Raw genomic sequence first — 20,885 nt, 5'->3', positions numbered from 1 at the left:
AGAACATTCTTTCTTCCCCTTTTTCCATATTAGTGACAAAAGTTGGTATTGTACTTTTTTAAGTTGCATTTTGCAGGATTTTTTTTTAACACTAGGGGGTAGAAATTCATCTTGGACGGTAGCGCAAAACAGGCAGTATTGCATTGGCTGCCCGCCCGATATTCAATTGCATTGACTTCAGTATCAGGTGAGGCATATAACAGGCGGCCAATGCGATACCGCCCATCATCTGCTGCCGCCCAAGACAAATTTCTACCCCATAATTTCTAAAATCTTAAATCTGAGTTTAGTTTCAGGCACTCTATTATATTCTGATCAATAAACAAATTTCTGATGGTGATCCTTGCAGATTTTCTCTGCACCTTGTCAGTCCAAAGTGTGCTGCTTTCCTAGCTAAAGTTTAAGGGGGAAAAATTCAGTTGCTTTGTGCCTCCCGTTAGCGCCCTAAGAGGGTGCAAAGCAACTACTGCCTGGGCGTGGCGCCTCCGCCTCCCGCGAAATTCAGTGGGAGGTTAGCGGCGGCAGTAACCGTTAGCGCCCCGCTCGTGACCTCGGTAGCGCCCCCTGACTTGCCACCGGACGCTATGTCCGACGGGGTCAGGGGGGCCTACCTGCGGCCGGGGCGGCGCTAATTAAAGGCGAGGTGCCGGTCGGCCAATTTTGTTGCTGGCCGCCTGCCAGCACCTGCCCCGGTTGCCGTCCCTGACCTCCTGACCAGCACCCCTGCGGAGTGCCGGCTGCGCTTCGTGAGCCTGGCACTTCTCTTGCGTGCCGGGCTCTTCTGCCGGCACTCCGATCCTTGGTGGCCCAGTTGGGCCCTGGGTCGCGCTGCGCAAGGCCCCTCCCCTTTTAAGAAGGGAAGGAAGGCCTGCAGTACCGCAGCACGACATTCCCTCGCAGCGCCCCAAGAGGGAGGCGGGGCGCTTCCAGTAGCGCCCTGCTTCCCTCTTGGGGCGCTACCGATGAATTTCAGCCGCGGGGGTGCTGATTTTTTCGGGACACTAAAAGTAGCACCCCTACGAAGTTAATGCCCCAAAGGGGGCGCAACTCCATTTTTCCCCCTAAATGTCAGCTTGGTTCAGTTGGTAGGATTCTTGCCCCTGAGTCAGAAGGTTACAGGTTCAAATCTCACTAGATTTGACCACATAATCTATATGGACTGCTTAGTCCTTCATTGTCATCGTGCTGTCGTTCAGATGAGACCTTAAACTGAGGTCCTGTCTCTTGTCCGTCTGCTTGGGTAGGTGTAAAAGATCCCATGGCACTATTTGAAGAGGAACAGGGAGTTCTCCCAATGTCCTGGTCAACATTCCTCATTCATCCTGCATCGCCAAAACAAACCCCCCCCGCCCCCTAGATTATCTGGTCATTCATTTGCTGTTTGTGGGTTACTACATAACAAAAGCAATCCATTCCTGAGCATCCAGAGCTTTGAGCACAGAGCTTGGTGAAGACAAGAGTTCGGTGAATCTGCTAAACAGCATGAATTGAAAACAGAGTGAGGACTTTAAAAACAGGAATTTGGTGAAAGTGTTAAGTAGGTGAAGGGGGTGCTAAGTAATTTAAACCAAGGAGCATCAGTAAATATATAAATAATTAATCTGTAATTAATTAGATCTAAGGGGATCGAATTAAAATTAACTAAGAGGATACCAACATTAAAGAGATCTGAATTACATTAAATAAAAATCTGGTATACATAAATAATAGGAGTTATGGGGATATCAAACTAAAACCTATATATAATATAAGATATACATACACACTATATATCATATGTACATATTTCATATGTATATAATATATGTAGGTATCTAATATATATGTATCTAATATATATGTACAGGAAACTCTTAATCGGCACCTAAATATCCGGAAAAATCTCTTAACCGGCAAAATTCAGGAGTAGGTTCAGGTAAGTTTTACTATATATTAGTGGCTGTGTAACCGGGGCTCCTGCACCTGTGGCCGTGTACGGGGCTCTCGTACTTTGGTAAGTATACCTCTCTGTAATCCGGACTTTTTGTTCAACCGGCACCATGCTGGTCCTGTCAGTGCCGGATAGAAAAGAGTTCCCTGTATATGTATCTAATACAGGAAACTCTTTGGTATCCGGCACCGACGGGACCGGGATGGTGCCGGTTGATTAAAAATTCCGGATGACGGAGAGGGTTGTCTACCGAGGCTATTTATAACAAACAAAAATTAAAAAAATCAAGAAATGTGCAGTATACAGTAATTGGACTTCCGACAGCGCCAAGAAGCCGAGTAGTGGCAGTTTGGAGAACTACTCCCACTGACTAACTCAGCCACCGCGGGAGACTCGGACTCGGCAACATTTCCGATTATTGAGGTGTTGTTTTTGGAGTATGAATTTTGCCGGTTAACAGAGAACTCTGGATATTTAGGTGCCGTTTAAACGAGAGTTTCATATCTAAAATATATATATGTATCTAATATATATGTGTGTGTATGATGGGACAGCTGAGACCTGTTGCCTGAAATTCCTGTGCCATATGGGAACACCAGGATGTTCCATATGTCATGGATAACCACGTGAGCAGAAAGTGCCTCAGAGCTGCTCGAACTCGAGCATAGGGTTTCTGAGATTGAGGTGGGGCTGGAGTCACTGCAGTGCATGCGGGAGGGTGAGAATTTCCTGGATCACACGTTCCAGGAGGTGATCACCCTGCAGCCACAGAGAGTTCAGGAGGATAGTAAGTGGGTGGCCATCCGACAGGTTAGGAAGAGGCAGGCAGTACAGGAATCCTCTGGGAGTGTGTCACTCTCAAACCAGTTTTCAGCATTGAATACCAGTGAAGGTGACGACACCTCGAGGGACTGCAGTCTAGAGTACATCCACGGCACCATGGGGAAAATGACTGCATGGGGGGGGGGGGGCGGCACAGGATTACTCCCAGTGCCACATGCTAGTGATTATAGAAGCAGTAAGATAAGCCATGTTAGCATGTGGCTGGAGAAGTGGTGCAGGAGGGAGGGCTTCAGATTCCTGGGGCATTGGGACCAGTTCTGGGGCAGGAGAGACCTGTATAAAATGGATGGGTTGCACCTCAACAGAGCTGGGACGAATGTCCTCATGGGTAGGCTAACTGGTGCTATGGAGGAGGGTTTAAACTAATTTGACAGTATTGATCGCAGATACTGTTACAGCAGTAAATAAGGATGATGTACTTGAAGGTTCAAAGCTAACCAAATTAGTAACAATACTGTGGAGGAGGAATTTCTGGAGTGTAAACGGGATGGTTTCCTGGACCAATATGTCGAGGAACCAACAAGAGATCAGGCCATCTTAGACTGGGTATTATGTAATGAGAACGGATTAATTAACAATCTTGTTGTGCAAGGCCCCTTGGGGAGGAGCGATCATAATATGATGGAACTCTTCATTAAAATGGAGAGTGAAGTAGTTGACTCAGAAACTAAGGTCCTGAATTTAAATAAAGGAAACTACAATGGTATGAGGCACGAGTTGGCTAGGATGGATTGGGGAACGTTACTTAAAGGGTTGACAGTGGATAGGCAATGGCAAACATTTAAAGATCGCATGGATGAACTACAGAATTTGTTCATCCCTGTTTGGCATAAAAATAAAACAAAACAGGTGACTCAACCGTGGCTAACAAGGGAAATTAGGGATAGCATAAGATGCAAGGAGAGGACATATAATTTGGCCAGAAAAAGCAGCAAACCTGAGGATTGGGAGCAGTTTAGGATTCAGCAAAGGAGGACAAAGGGATTAATTAAGAGGGGGAAAATAGATTATGAGAGTAAGCTTGCAGGGAACATAAAAACTGACTGTAAAAGCTTCTATAAATATGTGAAGAGAAAAAGATTGGTGAAGTCAAGCGTAGGTCCCTTGCAGTCAGAATCGGGAATTTATAATGGGGAACAAAGAAATGGCAGACCAATTAAATATATACTTTGGTTCTGTCTTCACAAAGGAGGACACAAATAACCTCCCAGAGATATCGGGGAACATAGATGAGAGGGAGGAATTGAATTAAATCACTATTTGTAGGGAAATGGTGTTAGGGAAATTGACGGGATTGAAGGCCGATAACTCCCCAGGGCCTGATAATCTACATCCTAGGGTACTTAAGGAAGTGGCCCGAGAAATAGTAGATGGTCATCTTCCAAAATTCTATAGACTCTGGAACAGTTCCCAGGGATTGGAGGATAGCTAATGTAACCCCACTATTTAAAAAGGGTGGTAGAGAGAAAATGGGGAATTATAGACCGGTAAGCCTGACATTGGTAGTGGGGAAAATGCTAGAGTCTATTATAAAAGATGTAATAGCAGAGCACTTGGAAAACAGTGACAGGATCGGACAAAGTCAACATGGATTTACGAAAGGTAAATCATGCTTGACTAATCTACTGGAATTTTTTGAGGATGTAACTGGTAGAATAGATAAGGGAGAACCAGTGGATGTGGTGTATTTGGACTTTCAGAAGGCTTTCGATAAGGTCCCGCATAAGAGATTAGCGTGCAAAGCTAAAGCACATGGGATTGGGGGTAAGGTACTGTCTTGGATAGAGAACTGGTTGGCAGACAGGAAGCAAACAGTTGGAATAAACGGGTCTTTTTCCGAGTGGCAGGCAGTGACTAGTGGGGTACCACAGGGATTGGTGCTAGGACCCCAGCTATTCACAATATATATAAATGATCTAGACGAGGGAACAAGATGTAATATCTCCAAGTTTGCAGACAACACAAAGCTGGGTGGGCGTGTGTGCTGTGAGGAGGATGCAGAGAAACTCCAGTATGATTTGGACAGGTTGGGTGATTGGGCAGATGCATGGCAAATGCAGTATAATGTGGATAAATGCGAGGTTATCCACTTTGGTGGCAAAAACAGGAAGGCAGATTATTATCTGAATGGCAATAGGTTGGGAAAAGGGGAAGTGCAATGAGATCTGGGTGTCCTTGTGCGCTAGTCGCTGAAGGTAAGCATGCAGGTGCAGCAGACAGTTAAGAAGGCAAATGGTATGTTGGCCTTCCTAGCGAGAGGATTCGAGTACAGGAGCAAGAATATCTTGCTGCAGTTGTACAAGGCCTTGGTGAGACCACACCTTGAGTATTGTGTGCAGTTTTGGTCACCTTATCTGAGGAAGGATGTTCTTGCCATGGAGAGAGTGCAGCGAAGATTCACCAGACTGATACCTGGGATGGCAGGAATGACGTATGAAGAGAGATTGGGTCGATTAGGCTTATATTCGCTAGAGTTTAGAAGAATGAGAGGGGATCTCATTGAAGCTTATGAAATTCTAACAGGAGTAGACAGACTAAATGCAGGAAGGATGTTCTCGATGGCGGGCGAGTCCAGAACCAGGGGTTACAGTCTAAGGATAAGGGGTAAGCCATTTCGGACTGAGATGAGGAGGAATTTCTTCACCCAGAGAGTGGTGAACCTGTGGAATTCTCTACCACAGAAGGCAGTTCAGGCCAATTCATTAAATATATTCAAGAAGGAGTTAGATATATTTCTTAAGGCTAAAGGGATCAAGGGATATGGGGAGAAAGCAGGGACAGGGTACTGAATTTGGATGATCAGCCATGATCTCATTGAATGGCGGAACAGGCTCGAGGGGCCAAATGGCCTACTCCTGCTCCTATCTTCCATGTTAGAATCTATTTGGTTAGAATTAAGGAAAATTCGAGGAGCTATTATGCTACTGGGTGTATACTATCGGCCATCAAATAATGGGAAGGAGATAGAGGGGCAAATTGCAGAAAGGTGTATGAACTTTAGTGTAGTGATAATGGAGGACTTCAATTATCCTAATATAGACTGGGGAAAATAACAGTGTAAAGAACAAAGAGGGGGAGGAATTCCTAAAATTTGTAGAAGAGAACTTTCTTAATCAGTATGTTTCCGGCCCAACGAGGAAGGAAGCAGTGCTGGATCTAATTCTGGGGAATGAAGTGGAGTGGGGCAAGTGGAGCAGCTGTCAGTGGGGGGCACATTTGGGAAACAGTGATCACAATGTCATTAGATTTAGAGTAGTTTTAGAAAGGTCAAGGAAAAATAAAATATGAAAATACTCAACTGAAAGAGCTAATTTCAGTGAGTTGGCCCAGGTGGATTGGAGTCAAAAATTGGCAGGTAAAACAGTAAATGAGCAATGCAAGTCCTTCAAAGAGGAAATGGTTCGTGTACAGTGTGGACACATTCCCATCAGGGGGAAAGGAAGGGCATCCAAAGCTAGAGCTCCCTGAATGAAAGATATAGCGATTAAAATGAAACAGAAAGAGGACATTTATGATGTCAGGTTCATAATTCAGTGGAGAACCAAGCTGAATAAATAAAAGAACAGAGCAGAACTGAAAAAGAGAGCTTTTTGAGAATAGATTAGCGGGTAACATAAGAGAGAACCTAAAAGTCTTTTATAAACATATAAATAGTAAAAGGGTAGTCAAGGATGAGGTAGTAGAGAAATTGGATAGGATAAAAATAAAGAGGTACTTAAAAAGTCACCCGGTCTGGATGGAATGCATCCTTAATTGACGGGAAATAAGGGTGGAAATTGCGGAGGCTCTGGCCACAATCTTCCAATCCTCCTTGGAAAAGGGCGTGGTGTCGGAGGACTGGAGGATTGCAAATGTTACGTTCAAAAAAGGGGAGAGGAATAAACCCAGTAACGACAGGCCAGTCAGCTGAACATCGGTGGTGGGGAAACTTTTAGAGACAATAATCCGGAAGAAATTAATTGCATTTGGAAAAATATGGGTTGATAAATGAAAGCCAGCGTGGATTTGTTAAAGACACATCATGTTTGACTAACTTGATTGACTTCTTTGATGAAGTAATGGAGAAGGTTGATGAGGCTAGTGCGGTTGATGTATATATGGACTTTCAAAACTGCGTTTGATAAAGTACCACATAAGAACATAAGAACATAAGAAATAGGAGCAGGCCAAACGGCCCCTCGAGCCTGCTCCGCCATTGAATAAGATCATGGCTGATCTGATCCTAACCGCCAATCCACTATCACAGAACCATCTCCTGAATCTAACAGAATTAGACACACGAAATAGGAGCAGGATTAGGCTACACGGCCCCTGGGCCCGCTCCGCTACCCACAGGGCCATGACCGATCCGAACCTAGACTCATGTCCAAATTCCTGCCCGCTCCCCGTAACCCTTAATTCCCTTTACTTCTAGGAAACTGTCTATTTCTGTCTTAAATTTATGTAATGATGTAGCTTCTACAGCTTTTTGGGGCAGCATATTCCATGGACCTACCACCCTCTGAGTGAAGTAGTTCCTCCTCATCTCAGTTTTGAAAGAGCAGCCCCTTATTCTAAGACTATGCCCCCTAGTTCTAGTTTCACCCATCATCGGGAACATCTTCCCCGCATCCACCCGATCCAACCCCTTCACAATCTTATATGTTTCAATAAGATTGCCTCTCATTCTTCTGAACTCCAATGAGTAGAGTCCCAATCTACTTAACCTCTCCTCATATGTCCATCCCCTCATCCCCGGGATTAACCGAGTGAACCTTCTTTGTACTGACTCGAGAGCAAGTGTGTCCTTTCTTAAGTATGGACACCAAAACTGTACGCAGTATTCCAGGTGCGGTCTCACCAATACCTTGTACAACTGAAGCAATACCTCCCTATTTTTATATTCTATCCCCCTAGCAATGAAAGCCAACATTCCATTGGCCTTCTTAATCACTTGCTGCACCTGCATACTAACCTTTTGAGTTTCGTGCACCAGGACCCCCAGATCCCTTTGTACTTCAGTACTTTCCAGTTTCTTGCCATTAAGATAATAACTTGCTCTACGATTTTTCCTGCCAAAGTGCATAACCTCACACTTTCCAGTATTGTATTCCATCTGCCAAATCTCTGCCCACTTACTTAGCCTGTCTATGTCCCCTTGCAGGTTTTTTATGTCCTCCTCACGCACTACTTTCCCTCCCATCTTAGTATCATCTGCAAACTTTGATATGTTACACTCGGTCCCCTCCTCCAAATCGTTAATATAGATTGTAAAGAGTTGGGGACCCAGCACTGACCCCTGCGGAACACCACTAGTTACTGATTGCCAGTCTGAGAATGAACCATTTATCCCAACTCTCTGCCTTCTGTTAGATAGCCAATCCTCTATCCATGCCAGAATATTACCCCCAATCCCGTGATTTTTTATCTTAAGCAATAATCTTTTGTGTAATAGACTTTAGAAAAATTGAAGCCCATGGGATTAAAGGGGCAGTGGCTGCATAGATATGTAATTGACTAAGGGGCAGAGAGTAGTGGTGAGCGGTTGTTTTTTAGACTGGAGGGATGTGTTCAGTGGTGTCCCCTAAGAGTTGCTGTTGGAACCACTGCTCTTTTTGATATATATTACATGACCTGGACTTGGATATACAGGGCATAATTTCAAAGTTTTTAGATGACACGAAACTCAGAAGTGTAGTGAACAGTGAGGAGGATAGTAACAGACTCCAGGAGCGCATAGACAGACTGGTGAAATGAGCAGACACATGGCAGATGAAATTTACCACAGAGAAGTGTGAAGTAATTCATTTTGGTCGGAAGAATGAGGAGAAGCAATATAAAGTAGATGATACAATTTTAAATTCTCTTTAGTGAAGACAGATGGAACTGAGAAACCTGGGGGTGTATGTACACAAATCTTTGAAGGTGGCAGGACAAGTTGAGAAGGCTGTTAAAAAGGCATACGGGATCCATGGCTTTATAAATAGAAACATAGAGTACAAAAGCAGGGAAGTTACGCTAAAACTTTATACAACACTGGTTAGGTCCCAGCTGGAGTATTGTGGCCAATTCTGGGCACCGCAATTTAGGAAGGATGTCAAGGTCTTGGAGAGGGTGCAGAGGAGATTTACTGGAATGGTATCAGGGATGAGGGATTTCAGTTACATGGAGAGACTAGAGAAACTGGGGTGGTTGTTCTTGGAGCAGAGAAGATTATGGGGAGATTTGATAGAGGTCATCAAAATCTTGAAGGGTTTTGATAGAGTAAATAAGGAGAAACTGTTTCAAATGGCGGAAGGGTCAGTAACCAGAGGTCACAGATTTAAGGTAATTGGCAAAAGAGCCAGAGGCAACATGGCTGGGGGGGGTAAATTTGCACAACGAGTTGTTATAATCTGAAATACACTGCCTGGAAGGGTGGCAGAAGCAGATTCAATAATAACTTTCAGAAGGGAATTGGATAATTAATTGAAGGGGGAAAATTTGCAGGGCTATGGGGAAAGAGCAGAGGAGTGGGACTAATTGGAGAGCTCTTTCAAAGAGATGGGCCGAATGACGGCCTCCTATGTTCTTTCTTTCCTCCTTTACACATTATAGTGAATAGTCTGAGAACTGAAATGTATACCAAGTACTTTTTGGTTTATTTGACTCATAAAATGTACTTTTGTTTGATCCCATAGAAAATCTTCTGAACTTTAGTTACTTCCTGTACATTTCTCCATCATGACCGTTCGCTGTTCTATGGCATTTCATTGGGTTTTCAGCTGATTTTTGACAAGGTCACCTGATCTTTTCATTCCCTTCACAGTTTGACACAATGGAAACCACACAGGGTAGATGCTGAGAGGTTGTTTCCCCTGGCTGGAGTGTCTAGAACTAGGGGGCATAGTCTCAGGATAAGAGGTCGGCCATTTAAGACTGAGATGAGGAGGAATTTCTTCACTGAGGGTTGTGAATCTTTGGCATTCTCTGCCCCAGAGGGCTGTGAATGCTGAGTCTTCGAGTATATTCAAGGCTGAGATAGATTTTTGGACTCTAGGGGAATCAAGGGATATGGAGATTGGGTAGGAAAGTGGAGTTGAGGTCGATGATCAGCCATGATCTTATTGAATGGTGGAGCAGGCTCAAGGGGCCACATGGCCTACTCCTGCTCTTATTTCTTATGTTCTTATGTACATGTTCTCTCTATATAGGGACATTTATAATTACATTTCTTTTCCTTTTTCGAACAATACTTTTTATGGAGAGCTGTTTTTTCTGTGTATGAAATCGCTATTGCCTGCCTAGGCAACGTAAACTTCTAGCAAGAGCAACTTTGCCAGTGCCACTCTAAGCCAACAACCAGAGGGCGTATGATCTTGGTTTTCACAAAGGTAATCCCTGGGCATAAAAGAGAGGTGGCGGGGATGCAGATCCATCATATTTTGCCAGTATGTCAATATATATTTTTGGGTATTGGTCAACTTATCATGTTTTTCTGTTGCTCTGAAACAATAGCTCATCAGTATTATTTGAATTCCATTGGTAACCCATTTATTTTAAATGGTTTACTGCCAGCAGTAAAATAATACTAGGCTATTTTCTGCAAATGATGAATGCTTTTTTCTTCGGGTAGCTTACACTGTCTTTTGGACGTTAGGACAGGAGCCCTCCAGAGTGTCTTGGTGTTTGCATGTGTCCCCTGCCTCTCACATAAACGTTGTTGGCGAACCACAGTGTACGAGTACAGACTGAAGGGGGAGGGAGAGAAATTGTGCTCCAATTTGATCCCTGGCCTCTGCTTGCTGCCTCCTTACAGCAATGCGGCACAGATCGAGAACTCAGCAGAGCAGAGGAAGGGAACAGGTTTCCCTCCCCCACTCAGTAGTGTCACATGATAGTGCTCCAGTGTGCTACTCCTTTCCTGAAGGTGTTTGATGTTGCTCTTTTTCTTGTTTCTGGCAGGTTTAGAATTTACAAAACCCAAATTAAGTAGCTTATGGAGCAGACAAAATCTCTTAAATCTTTAGACTCTGGCAAATATCTGAAAATACTCCAAAACACTAAGAAGGAAATATTTCCAACCTGACATAAGAAGTAGGAGCAGGAGTAGGCCATACGGCCCCTCGGGCCTGCTCCGCCATTCAATAGGATCATGACTGATCCGAACCTAGACTCACGTCCACTTCCCTGCCCGCTCCCCGTAACCCCTAATTCCCTTATCAGCTAGGAAACTCTATCTCCGTTTTAAATTTATTTAATGTCGCAGCTTCCACAGCTCTCTGAGGTAGCAAATTCCATAGATTTTACTACCCTCTGAGTGAAGAAGTTTCTCCTCATCTCAGTTTTGAAATGGCAGCCCCTTATTCTAAGATTATGCCCCCTAGTTCTAGTCTCACCCATCAGTGGAAACATCCTCCCCGCATCCACCCGATCAAGCCCCCTCACAATCTTATATGTTTCGATAAGATCGCCTCTCATTCTTCTGAATTCCAATGAGTAGAGGCCCAACCTACTCAACCTTTCCTCATAAGTCAACCCCCTCATCTCTGGAATCAACCGAGTGAACCTTCTCTGAACTGCCTCGAGAGCAAGTATATCTTTTCTTAAATATGGAAACCAAAACTACGCAATATTCCAGGTGTGGCCTCACCAGTACCCTGTATAACTGAAGCAAGACTTCCCTGCTTTTATACTCCATCCCCTTTGCAATAAAAGCCAAGATTCCATTGGCCTTCCTGATCACCTGCTGTATCTGCACACTAACCTTCTGTGTTTCATGCACCAGGACCCCCAGATCCCTTTGTACTGTAGCACTTTCTCTCCATTTAGATAATAACTTGCTCTTTGATTTTTTTCTGCCAAAGTGCATAACCTCACACTTTCCAACATTATATTCCATCTGCCAAACTTCTGCCCACTCACCTAGCCTGTGTATTCCCTTTTGCAGGTTTTTTATGTCCTCCTCACTCACTGCTTTCCCTCCCATCTTTGTATCATCGGCAAACTTGGATACGTTGCACTTGGTCCCCTCCTCCAAATCGTTAATATAGATTGTAAAGAGTTGGGGTCCCAGCACTGACCCCTGCGGAACACCACTAGTCACTGATTGCCAACCCGAGAATGAACCATTTATCCCAACTCTTTGTTTTCTGTTAGATAGCCAATCTTCCACCCATGCCAGTATATTACCCCCAATCCTGTGATTTTTTTATCTTGTGCAGTAATCTTTTGTGTGGCACCTTGTCAAATGCCTTTTGGAAGTCCTCCTGCAGGTACCCTTCAGATGACCTTTCACCCCGCAGCATTTGTGGCAATAGCAGGGTTTTTTTGTTGCTGAGGCTGGACGATTAAGGTTTCATATTTTAAAATCGGCAAAAGATGGAAAATGTCTGTTTGTAACCTATATAATTCCATTTGACTGCTTGTTACAAATGGAATTATGAAATATATATTTATACTAAGAGGATTTCATGGAAATACACTTTTCATTGGAGAGGTACTTGTGTTGAACTGTTTAAGACCAGACTCTCTGGTTTTAGGTTACATACTGCTGATTTTGGGCTGAACTGAGATGAGCTTCAGGGGTCGGTCCAAGGGCAGGCATTTGTTCTTTTTTCCCACTTTTAAATTATAAATGAGATTTGCTTGCTGCTTTCTTCACAACCAACATAAAAGAGCAAGCATAGAAGAATGGTTTCACTCATTTACGTTTCCATTCATTTTCTCAGTGTGTGCACGAGTGCTTGTGTATACAATAGTAGAGATGGATCAGTTGTTTAGTATGTATAATGCTTCATTTAGAGCTTGAGGTAGGAGCTGCTCATCATGTTTGTCTATGTGTGATTTTCACTGCACATAACTGCATCGAGTGGGGGCTCACTATATCAACCACTGTTAAGTCAACCTAATTTATCTATTTAGATTTTAAAATGGTTACAATGATTGTAAAAACAAAATAAGCTGCTTTAAAGAAAGGCACCATCAGCAATTTACTAAATCCTTCCATTTTCATGAATAGTTTTGTCTTTGGACAAATAAAACACTTGAAACATTGTACAGCACAAGTCTAAGACCCTTCAGTCGCTTTCCAGAGTACTTGTGTACATTGAAGAATGTCAAGGACAAAGTGATCCTGATATGGATGTAATCAATAATCTTCTCTCCTGTTTATGAAATGTGACCAGTGACAAGATGCTGTAATCCCTATCTTAAATTGTGTCCTTGCAGACATTACACTACAGTGGCTTATTCAGCACTCCAAATCGAGGCGTTGCTGAGGTTGGTCTCGCTTTGCAGAAGATTGTAAACAGCCTACCCATCCTATGTACCTTGGAAAGAAGTATGGAAGAGCAAAGCCTAACTCAGCTGGGACTGAGTCTTTCAACCCCAGTTCCTGTTAACATGGACTCTAAGATTTCTTCTTTGTGTTCCTCTCTGACTTTAGGTCATTTTTTTACATTTAAAAAGAAAATTAATTTGTGCCATTCAACAGTAATGCAGAGTAATCATAAACCATTTCTGTAAGCCTCAGACACATGGCTTCATTATTTGAATGATGCCTCTGTAAAAAAAAAAAACTAAAAAAAAACCTGCCTATAACCTTTTTTAACAGGCTGCTATCCTGGTTGTGTATTTTTCATTTTGCATGTGGTGTATTCATATAGTGCAGTATTTCTATGTAAGATTACTGATCAAAAATGCACAGCACTATTTAAAATAACTACGGATTGCTTGAACACTAATGAAGACATGCTCCTGCAATGTTAAAAATAATCATATTGAGACAGAGTGTGGAGACAGGAGCAGGCTAGCAAGATTTTGTTGATTGGTAGGGATGCCTTCATTTCCCCATTTTGACACTGATATGGATTGCACTTTAATACTAACACTGAAGATAGCTCTTTCAAATTTTTCCCCCCTCGAGCAGCATCTACATCCACAGTGCGGCAAGAAAATCCACCGAGCTTTTTCTTCATAATTTAATTTAAATTTCTTTACTCTCATCTTTTATGAATGCAAATAAGTTGTGAGCCATAAACATAACCTAACGAGTTGATACTATATTGAAAGAAGACTGGAGATTGATTTTATTGCTCGTCAGTCTAGTGCACCATTACTAATTTCAGCTTGTATTCCATGAACCTCAATGTGAGAACAGCACCAGATAGGCCTGCTATAAATGTTTTAATAGCTACGGGACACTTGACAACATCAGACACCACAAAGTGTAACATGGTGGCATCTAAGTTGTATCAGAATAAGAGCACACTTGAAATGCATTCCAACAATTGCTTGCAAACCAGTGCAGTCTGATGGTCGTAGCCTGCCCCAAGTTGGTATGTACATAGTGAGAAGGAAGTTTTAGTACAGTTTGATGTCAACATTGTCTTTAGATGAGAATCCGCTACATCACTCCAACAAGACTGTAATCAAGATCTATTCGATACGGCCGTGTTCTTTTACAGTAACAGACACGCTGCCATCCACTTCACATTTCAGTCCCTGTATTTTCTTCCACTGGGAAGTCTTGAAAGAACATTTAATTTGTGATAACTGTACGGAGCACATGTGACCTGCTTGTCATCTTAGTCCCTGTGATTTTTTTTTTGTTATGGCATTACCCGAAGGAGCATGGGTATACTGATGACCAAAAAATAAGGACTTTATTGTCAATGTGAACATTGATTCTTATGCTATAGACTTGACTAGCAGCTGTTGTTCAACAGTGCAAAAAGTGAATTGAATACATTCTAAATCTTGATTTGTTTCTGTCCAGCCTATCCTCTTGCAGGTGTCTTTCAGCAAAGATTTTTTTAAAAACTTGCATTTATAATAAGACCTTTAAGCTGTTTTGGTGGTGTTAATTGAGGGATAAATATTGGCCAGGGCAGCAGGAGAACTCCTCGCTCTTCAACTCGCATCATAGGATCTTTTATGTCCACCTGACTAAGCAGGGCCTCGGCTTAACTTCTCAATCAAAAGACGGCACCTCTGACAATGCAGCCACTCCCCCAGTTCAGTGTTGGCCTAGATTATGTGCTCAAGTGGAATGGGTTTTGAACCTATAACATTCTGACTCCGAGGCACTGGGCCAAGGTGACATTTGATGAGTTGCTGAGTGCAGTAGTTTAACCCTTGCTAAGTGACAGACAGATGTTTTGTATTTTAAAATGAGAGATGTAAAAGATTACTGAAAATATATGTAGCATTTCTGATACCAGTTTTTCCAGTGCTAAAAACGGAATTATGAAATGCGTTTCAGGTCAAAGAATTTAGTGGAGCAAACCCCTCCAATTCTCCTTTTCCACTAGTAAAATACAATTGTCATCTAATTTTAAAAAAATCATCGACCCTCTAATTTAAAAAAAATCATCGACCCTGTAACTTAACAATTGTTACATCACTATAAACTTTGAAAGCATGGGATGATTTTACATTTTAAAGTAGTTTTCATTTATTCGATGTACCCTAAATATAGTTATTTTATAAATTTGTGATTTATTAAAAGGGATACAATCTCTTTGAACAATTTTACAAAAGCTGAGGTGTTGAGTTATAGAAATAGTACCAGCCAAAGTTAAGGACAAGCATTCAATTTTTTTTGAGAGTTAAGAAGCCAATTCCTACGATCCAAGCAGAATTTAGGGGCTAGTGCTATTTTATAAGGTGCAGGGAAGAGAATACTTTCTGCATTTACTGTGTATCTTATTTTATACAATAGGTCAATCAACTTTTTGTTTCCATGGTAATTAAATAACACGATGATTTGATTACTTGGCATAACAGCAACTTCACGATGCCTGAAACACCACCAACTCTTCAATGTAACTGGCCCTGTTGTAATTGAAATTGAACTTTAATACTTTCTGTTGTAATACGTGACATTTAAACTGAGTATATCAGTAGGATGCTGGGTTTATTACTCATCAGTCATGGACTCTTGACGCCTGCATGTTGCTTCTGCAGGAGAACTGCATATCCCACTTTTTCTCATTGTGTTATCTATATATAGAACATATTTTAGATTGCCTTATCCATGAGGCATGTATATTAACCATATAAAGGTAAAAAATGAGACATAGCTCTAATAAGCTCTGTTCGCTTGTTCAGTATATATATAAAAAATGGCTATTAGTAATTTGCATTGCAACTGTTGCGCTGTCGCAGTTGTATTCAGTTTAGGAATGTGGATTTTTGACAATATATTAATACATTTTTGGTCAATAGAATCACAAGCATTCAATCCAATCTGCCATATTGGTGTGGTAATTCGCATTGTTCTACTGCATAGAATGGAACAGATGATCCCATTATGCAATATACAAATTTTCTTCAAATTTCCAATTGCCATTAAGATTTTTTCAGAAACGTTAGTTTTAATGTGCAATAAATTCTCCTGGAGTATCTGCATTGTAAACTCACACACACACCTCTGTGGCAACTGAGGTATAAAAATATTTCTAAATAAAAACAGCTTCTGGTGAGGGAGAAATGAATAGAAGGATTATGCAGATAGGGTTGGAGGAGGCTCATGTGGAGCATAAACACCGGCATAGACCAGTTGGGCCAAATGGCCTGTTTCTGTGCTGTAAATTCTATGTAACTTGACCGAGCTTGGGGGCTGGCACTAATCGGATAGCTCTTTCAAAGAGCTGGCACATGCACAATGGGCCGAATGGCCTCCTTCTGTGCTGTATAATTCTAACCAAGAGTTGAACATATTTTAAAAATTGGTAGGCACCTTTTCTTGATCAGCTTTAATTTTGAAAGAATGTTTTGGCCTTCTGATGCTCAATATTCCACCTAATTTTGAAGTGTATATACACAACAGTAATATGACTGGGTACCTCAGACTGACGGTGCTAACTGGAGCAATTTGATCTTTGTAAGTACAATAAAAAAAAATTAATTTCCTAGAGATAGAGACATGGTAGTAAGGTGTGGTGTATACTTGCAAACTAAACTTAAAAATTCTACGACATCTTAATGGAACGTAATGTCATTGAAAATTGAGATGAATCTGAAGCACTGTTTTGTTATAACTGGACAAACCCATACTTTAAGTAGGATTTGCAAACCTGATTCTTGTAGTTTAATTCTTCAATTCTAAAAAACTGGATGTTTTACTGGATTGCTCGGACAAAAGGTAAACTGTTAATCAACAGAAACAAACCTATTCAGGATATGATGAACTAATTTATAGAACTGTGGATTAGACAAGAATTCATGAGCAAAATAATTGGGTATGCTTTTCAGTACCTAATAGCATGACATTGGATGAACCTGCTGCTGTCAATGTTGTTTAACATCATATGTTCACTATCCAGTCATTGTTAGCAGAGGTTGGCTGTTAATTTACAATACAGTAATACTGTCTCCGGGTTCAGATGACTAATCACTCTTACTGTTGTTTATGTCATCTGAACCCTCGTATTGTAATTCAAGGACAGGCAACTAGGATCCTGAAAATATGTCAGCAAAATTACATTTCTAGTGGGCACCTTAGAACTTTATGGTGAATGTGCGTTGGTCACAAAGATTACATTTTGTGCCCACTTTTAAAGTGAAGCAATTCGTATAAGATGTTACATTAAACTAGAACAACTGGTAGTATTGATAATTTACAGTGTAAGTGAGCTTTAGAAGTCATCCACGTGTTTCAGAAGACTGATGTAAGAGTCTCTCTTAAATTTTACTTCAGAATTAAAAGAAAAACATTTTTCTGACACCCATGAATTGTAACTTTTTTCACCTTACGTGCTTCAGTGCCAAGGTGTCTGCCCCACCTGAATTCTTGTTTGGATGTGGGCAGAGGGAGAGGAGAATACAGCGTTGCAAGCCACAATACCAAAACAGTGTTGCCACTTGTAATGCATAAATCTCTACTTAATCCATTAGAATTCCCAAGTCAGCGGAATATGGAAGCCCTGAATCTCCTGCAAGTAGAAGCATGGCAGCACCAGTACAATGCAGACTTCACACTACTATTTCAGTTATGTATAATAATGTTTTTAATATGAAATAAATGTATGGATTACTTTTTGCTTATGCTGCCTGACACAAAAGTGTACAGATTTAAACTGTGGCCTTAGCTTAGCATGTTTACAGTCTTTACCAGTAAGTACTTGTTTTATTCTCTGTACTGTACTATATGCAAAGGTGAAGCCAAAATTGTAGAGATTTTTAACAAAGTATTGTAATAACCCAATACTGCAGTGACACACGGCTGTTATTAAACAATGTTGTGAACAAAATTATATATACTTCAAATAAAATCACAACAGTATAGTAATAAAATTGAACTTGTGTGGTTAACATGTCAGTCGCAGGAACAGTGTTAATGTTCTTCGAGCAGGCCAAGGACGGAGTTCAAATCTAGATATTTGAGGAGGTAGCAGCTGAAATGTTATTTTCACAATCCACACCTGATATGTTTTAATAAAATTAATTTAGTGTCTAGCTAATGAAAACAATTAAACATTTGAAAAAACTAATGTACATACAGCTCTTCCAACTGGAATTCCAAATCATAACATTCAACATATTAAAGTGAAAGTGTGGCCCTCGTCAGAGAGAGGGATCTTTCATTGATTAGCAAAAACAATTGTCCATTCCATTGGCCACTGGATGTGGCTAATTAACTACAAATACTGTGAAGTATATACACAACACATGCGACAGTACAGTAGTAGGAAACAGTAATTCCAGTATTCACTTTGAGATGGTGTCAAATTCAGATAAAGGTGCGGATGTCGGGTTTGTACCACACCAGTCATTTAGATTCTGTTGGGACTCTGCTTTGTCTCATCCCAAATTAAATCAATGACATGATTTTAAAAGGTCTCGTGCAGCGTCTTTTCTTACTGACTAGATACCAAGCGGTAAATTTAAAAAATAGAAATTGATTTTTTAAAAATTGTCTGCCGTTAATCTCAATGGGCAGAAGTAAGTGATTTCCAAACGGAGTCTGAATTGCAGCAGCAGCCAGGTTAGCAGTGATCTTCCTGCAGAGGCCCATGAATAGCCATTTATAAAATTGACCTGCCCAGCATAGCTTGAGTCTTACAATACCACCACAAGCAATGTTTGATGCTGAATCGATGTTAATGTGATGTTTAAACTGCAAACACATTCGAATTGAGAGCAGGAAATAGATTCTAGAATTATAGCCTTAACAAACTTGATCTTCAGAATTTAACCTTTTGGTCATAAATGGGCCCCAGTATACTTTTGAAAAGTATAGTTTGTGTGTGAGTGAGTGAATAGCAGCTAATGACCAAGCTCTTTCAATTTGAAGAGTGTTACAAATGAAAGATGGAAGCATGCATCTAATGTAAAGCAGGCTGTAATCAGTTCCATAGTTGTTATTGTTTTACCGCTCTTCATAGATTTATCCAAAACTAAAATATCCAATCGTAACTGTGTCGTATATTAAAAAATATCCCCATCGTTATTGAAATCTCCATTAGTTTCAGATATTAAAAATAAGCTTGGTATCTCAGTCAAGCTGTTCTACTTTTCCCATTAGTATAGATTGTCTTGGAGTTTTTGCTCTTGGCACAATGCACACGTAGTAACACGTTAGACAACACGTCCTGGTAGTAGCTGAGCAAGATCCATCCCGGCAAGTACATTAAGGTGATGAGGCCCATGAAATTAAGAGGGTAATGAGAGTAATCCCAAGAGCAGGCGTCATAGTGCCGGAGCCCCAGGCCCCAGGTGAACTCCCAGGTGTAGATGAAGAGGATGTAAACGGGCAACCTTTGCCAAGTGTTCCAGCCCAGGCGGTAGTGCAGGTAGAAGTAGAGCTTCTCCACCACGAAGCTGCAGCTGCCGTACATGAAGAAGGACCAGAGCGACGTGTGGCCCAGCAGCGTGCGGTCCGACTTCTCCACCAGGTTGAAGATGGAAGTGAAGAAGATCTCGTCCAGGAAGCCGTGCATGCCGTAAAAGACGAAGCGCGCGGAGTCGGGCAGCCCCTGCGGCGAGGGGAAGCGCTCGGCCAGCGGGCTCCGGCCGCCTCTCTCGGTGCGGTGGCACTGCAGCCGCAGGAACCGCTTGAGGAAGAGCTGCGAGTCGTAAAGGGCCAGCAGGTAGTGGAGCAGCACGGTGAGCAGGGAAGAGCCCGAGCCCGGGCCCGGGCCGGCTACCAGCTTGGCCACCAGGGTCTGCAGGCCCACGTAGACCGAGGGGTAGAGCACCAGGTGGAAGACCAAAGGGCGCCCTTGGAAGTTCCTCTTCTGCAGGTAGAGCTTCTCCAGGGCGAAGTGAGCGAGCGAGTGCACGACGCCCAGGTAAGGCGACGAGAAGCCCAGCATCTTCAGGTCGCTGGTGTGGACGAAGCGCTGGACCGAGGACAGCAGGACGTCCAAGGTGATGCCGTGCATGCCGTAGAAATACAAGCGCATCCAAGTGGGCAGCGACGGGCTGGGGCGGCCGGGGGTTTCAGCACCGGACAGATCCTTGAGCCGGGAGGAGGAGGAGGAGGGAGGCAGACGGCTTCGCTTGCTGCTCTGGCCGGGGCGGTCCGATGAGAGAAGCCGCTGAGCGTCGCGTCGTTTGCTGTTCATGATCTTGTAGCTTTGCAAATCCTCTTTCACCGTCCCCCCCGTCCTCCCGCCTCCCCCAAGAGAGATTAAGATTAAAGCCTGCTGTTTGCAAAGAGTTAAACACTTTGAAAATAAACAAATAACCAGTTTAAGGACTAGCTCATCTCGCTCTCTGTCCTCTGCAAAGGTTAGGAGCTTTGATTGTACATCCAGCCCCAGTTACCTGCCAGCAACAGCAGCAGCAACCTCGCCGTATGCACCAGATCCAGCAAATGCAAACGTAACGTCTCCACTCAGCAACCCAACACGTCCCACCTCAGACGCTGCCATTCTTAAAGCTGCATGCGTGCAGTTTCCCCCTCCTTCCCCTAAATAACCCTCGCCCCAGTAAGATCTCCCCCTCCTCAAGTTAAAACCGCTATACTTACCATGTTTCACATTTTAATAGATTGGAAATTATTCTGTGCAACTTGACAATAATAAGCATGAAATGCAATATTCCCCCCAGTTTGCATCATTTGTGTGCGCATTTTTTGTAAAGCCCCCCCCCCTATTTAAAACGTGCAACCGCTTGCACGAACCGAACCTCTTCCCCCCACCTT

General features: G+C 42.4%; 2 protein-coding genes across 3 annotated transcripts in view; one reads left to right on the top strand and one right to left on the bottom strand.

Moving 5' to 3' along the window:
- LOC147106048 (ADP-ribosylation factor-like protein 8B-A) overlaps positions 1 to 18,036 on the top strand; it is a 157,023-nt gene extending 138,987 nt beyond the window's left edge. For both annotated transcript variants that reach the window (XM_086008752.1, XM_086008753.1), the window contains exon 7: positions 12,962 to 18,036. In XM_086008752.1, coding sequence (XP_085864878.1) covers positions 12,962 to 13,011 — 50 coding nt within the window. In that variant the 3' untranslated portion in view covers positions 13,012 to 18,036. The remainder of the gene's footprint in view (positions 1 to 12,961) is intronic.
- Positions 17,728 to 20,657, bottom strand: tmem229a (transmembrane protein 229A). Its single transcript, XM_086008751.1, has one exon. It carries the CDS (start codon positions 20,302 to 20,304, stop codon positions 19,237 to 19,239), a length of 1,068 nt encoding a protein of 355 aa, XP_085864877.1. The 5' UTR covers positions 20,305 to 20,657; the 3' UTR covers positions 17,728 to 19,236.
- Between the last annotated feature and the right edge of the window lie 228 nt (positions 20,658 to 20,885).

Source organism: Somniosus microcephalus, chromosome 16 (assembly GCF_052327205.1).
Source record: "Somniosus microcephalus isolate GS21.2 chromosome 16, FLI_Smic_1.0, whole genome shotgun sequence".
Lineage (NCBI taxonomy): Eukaryota > Metazoa > Chordata > Chondrichthyes > Squaliformes > Somniosidae > Somniosus > Somniosus microcephalus.
The sequence above is the reverse complement of the archived record's forward strand: the minus strand, read 5'-3'. Positions and strand labels throughout refer to the sequence as shown.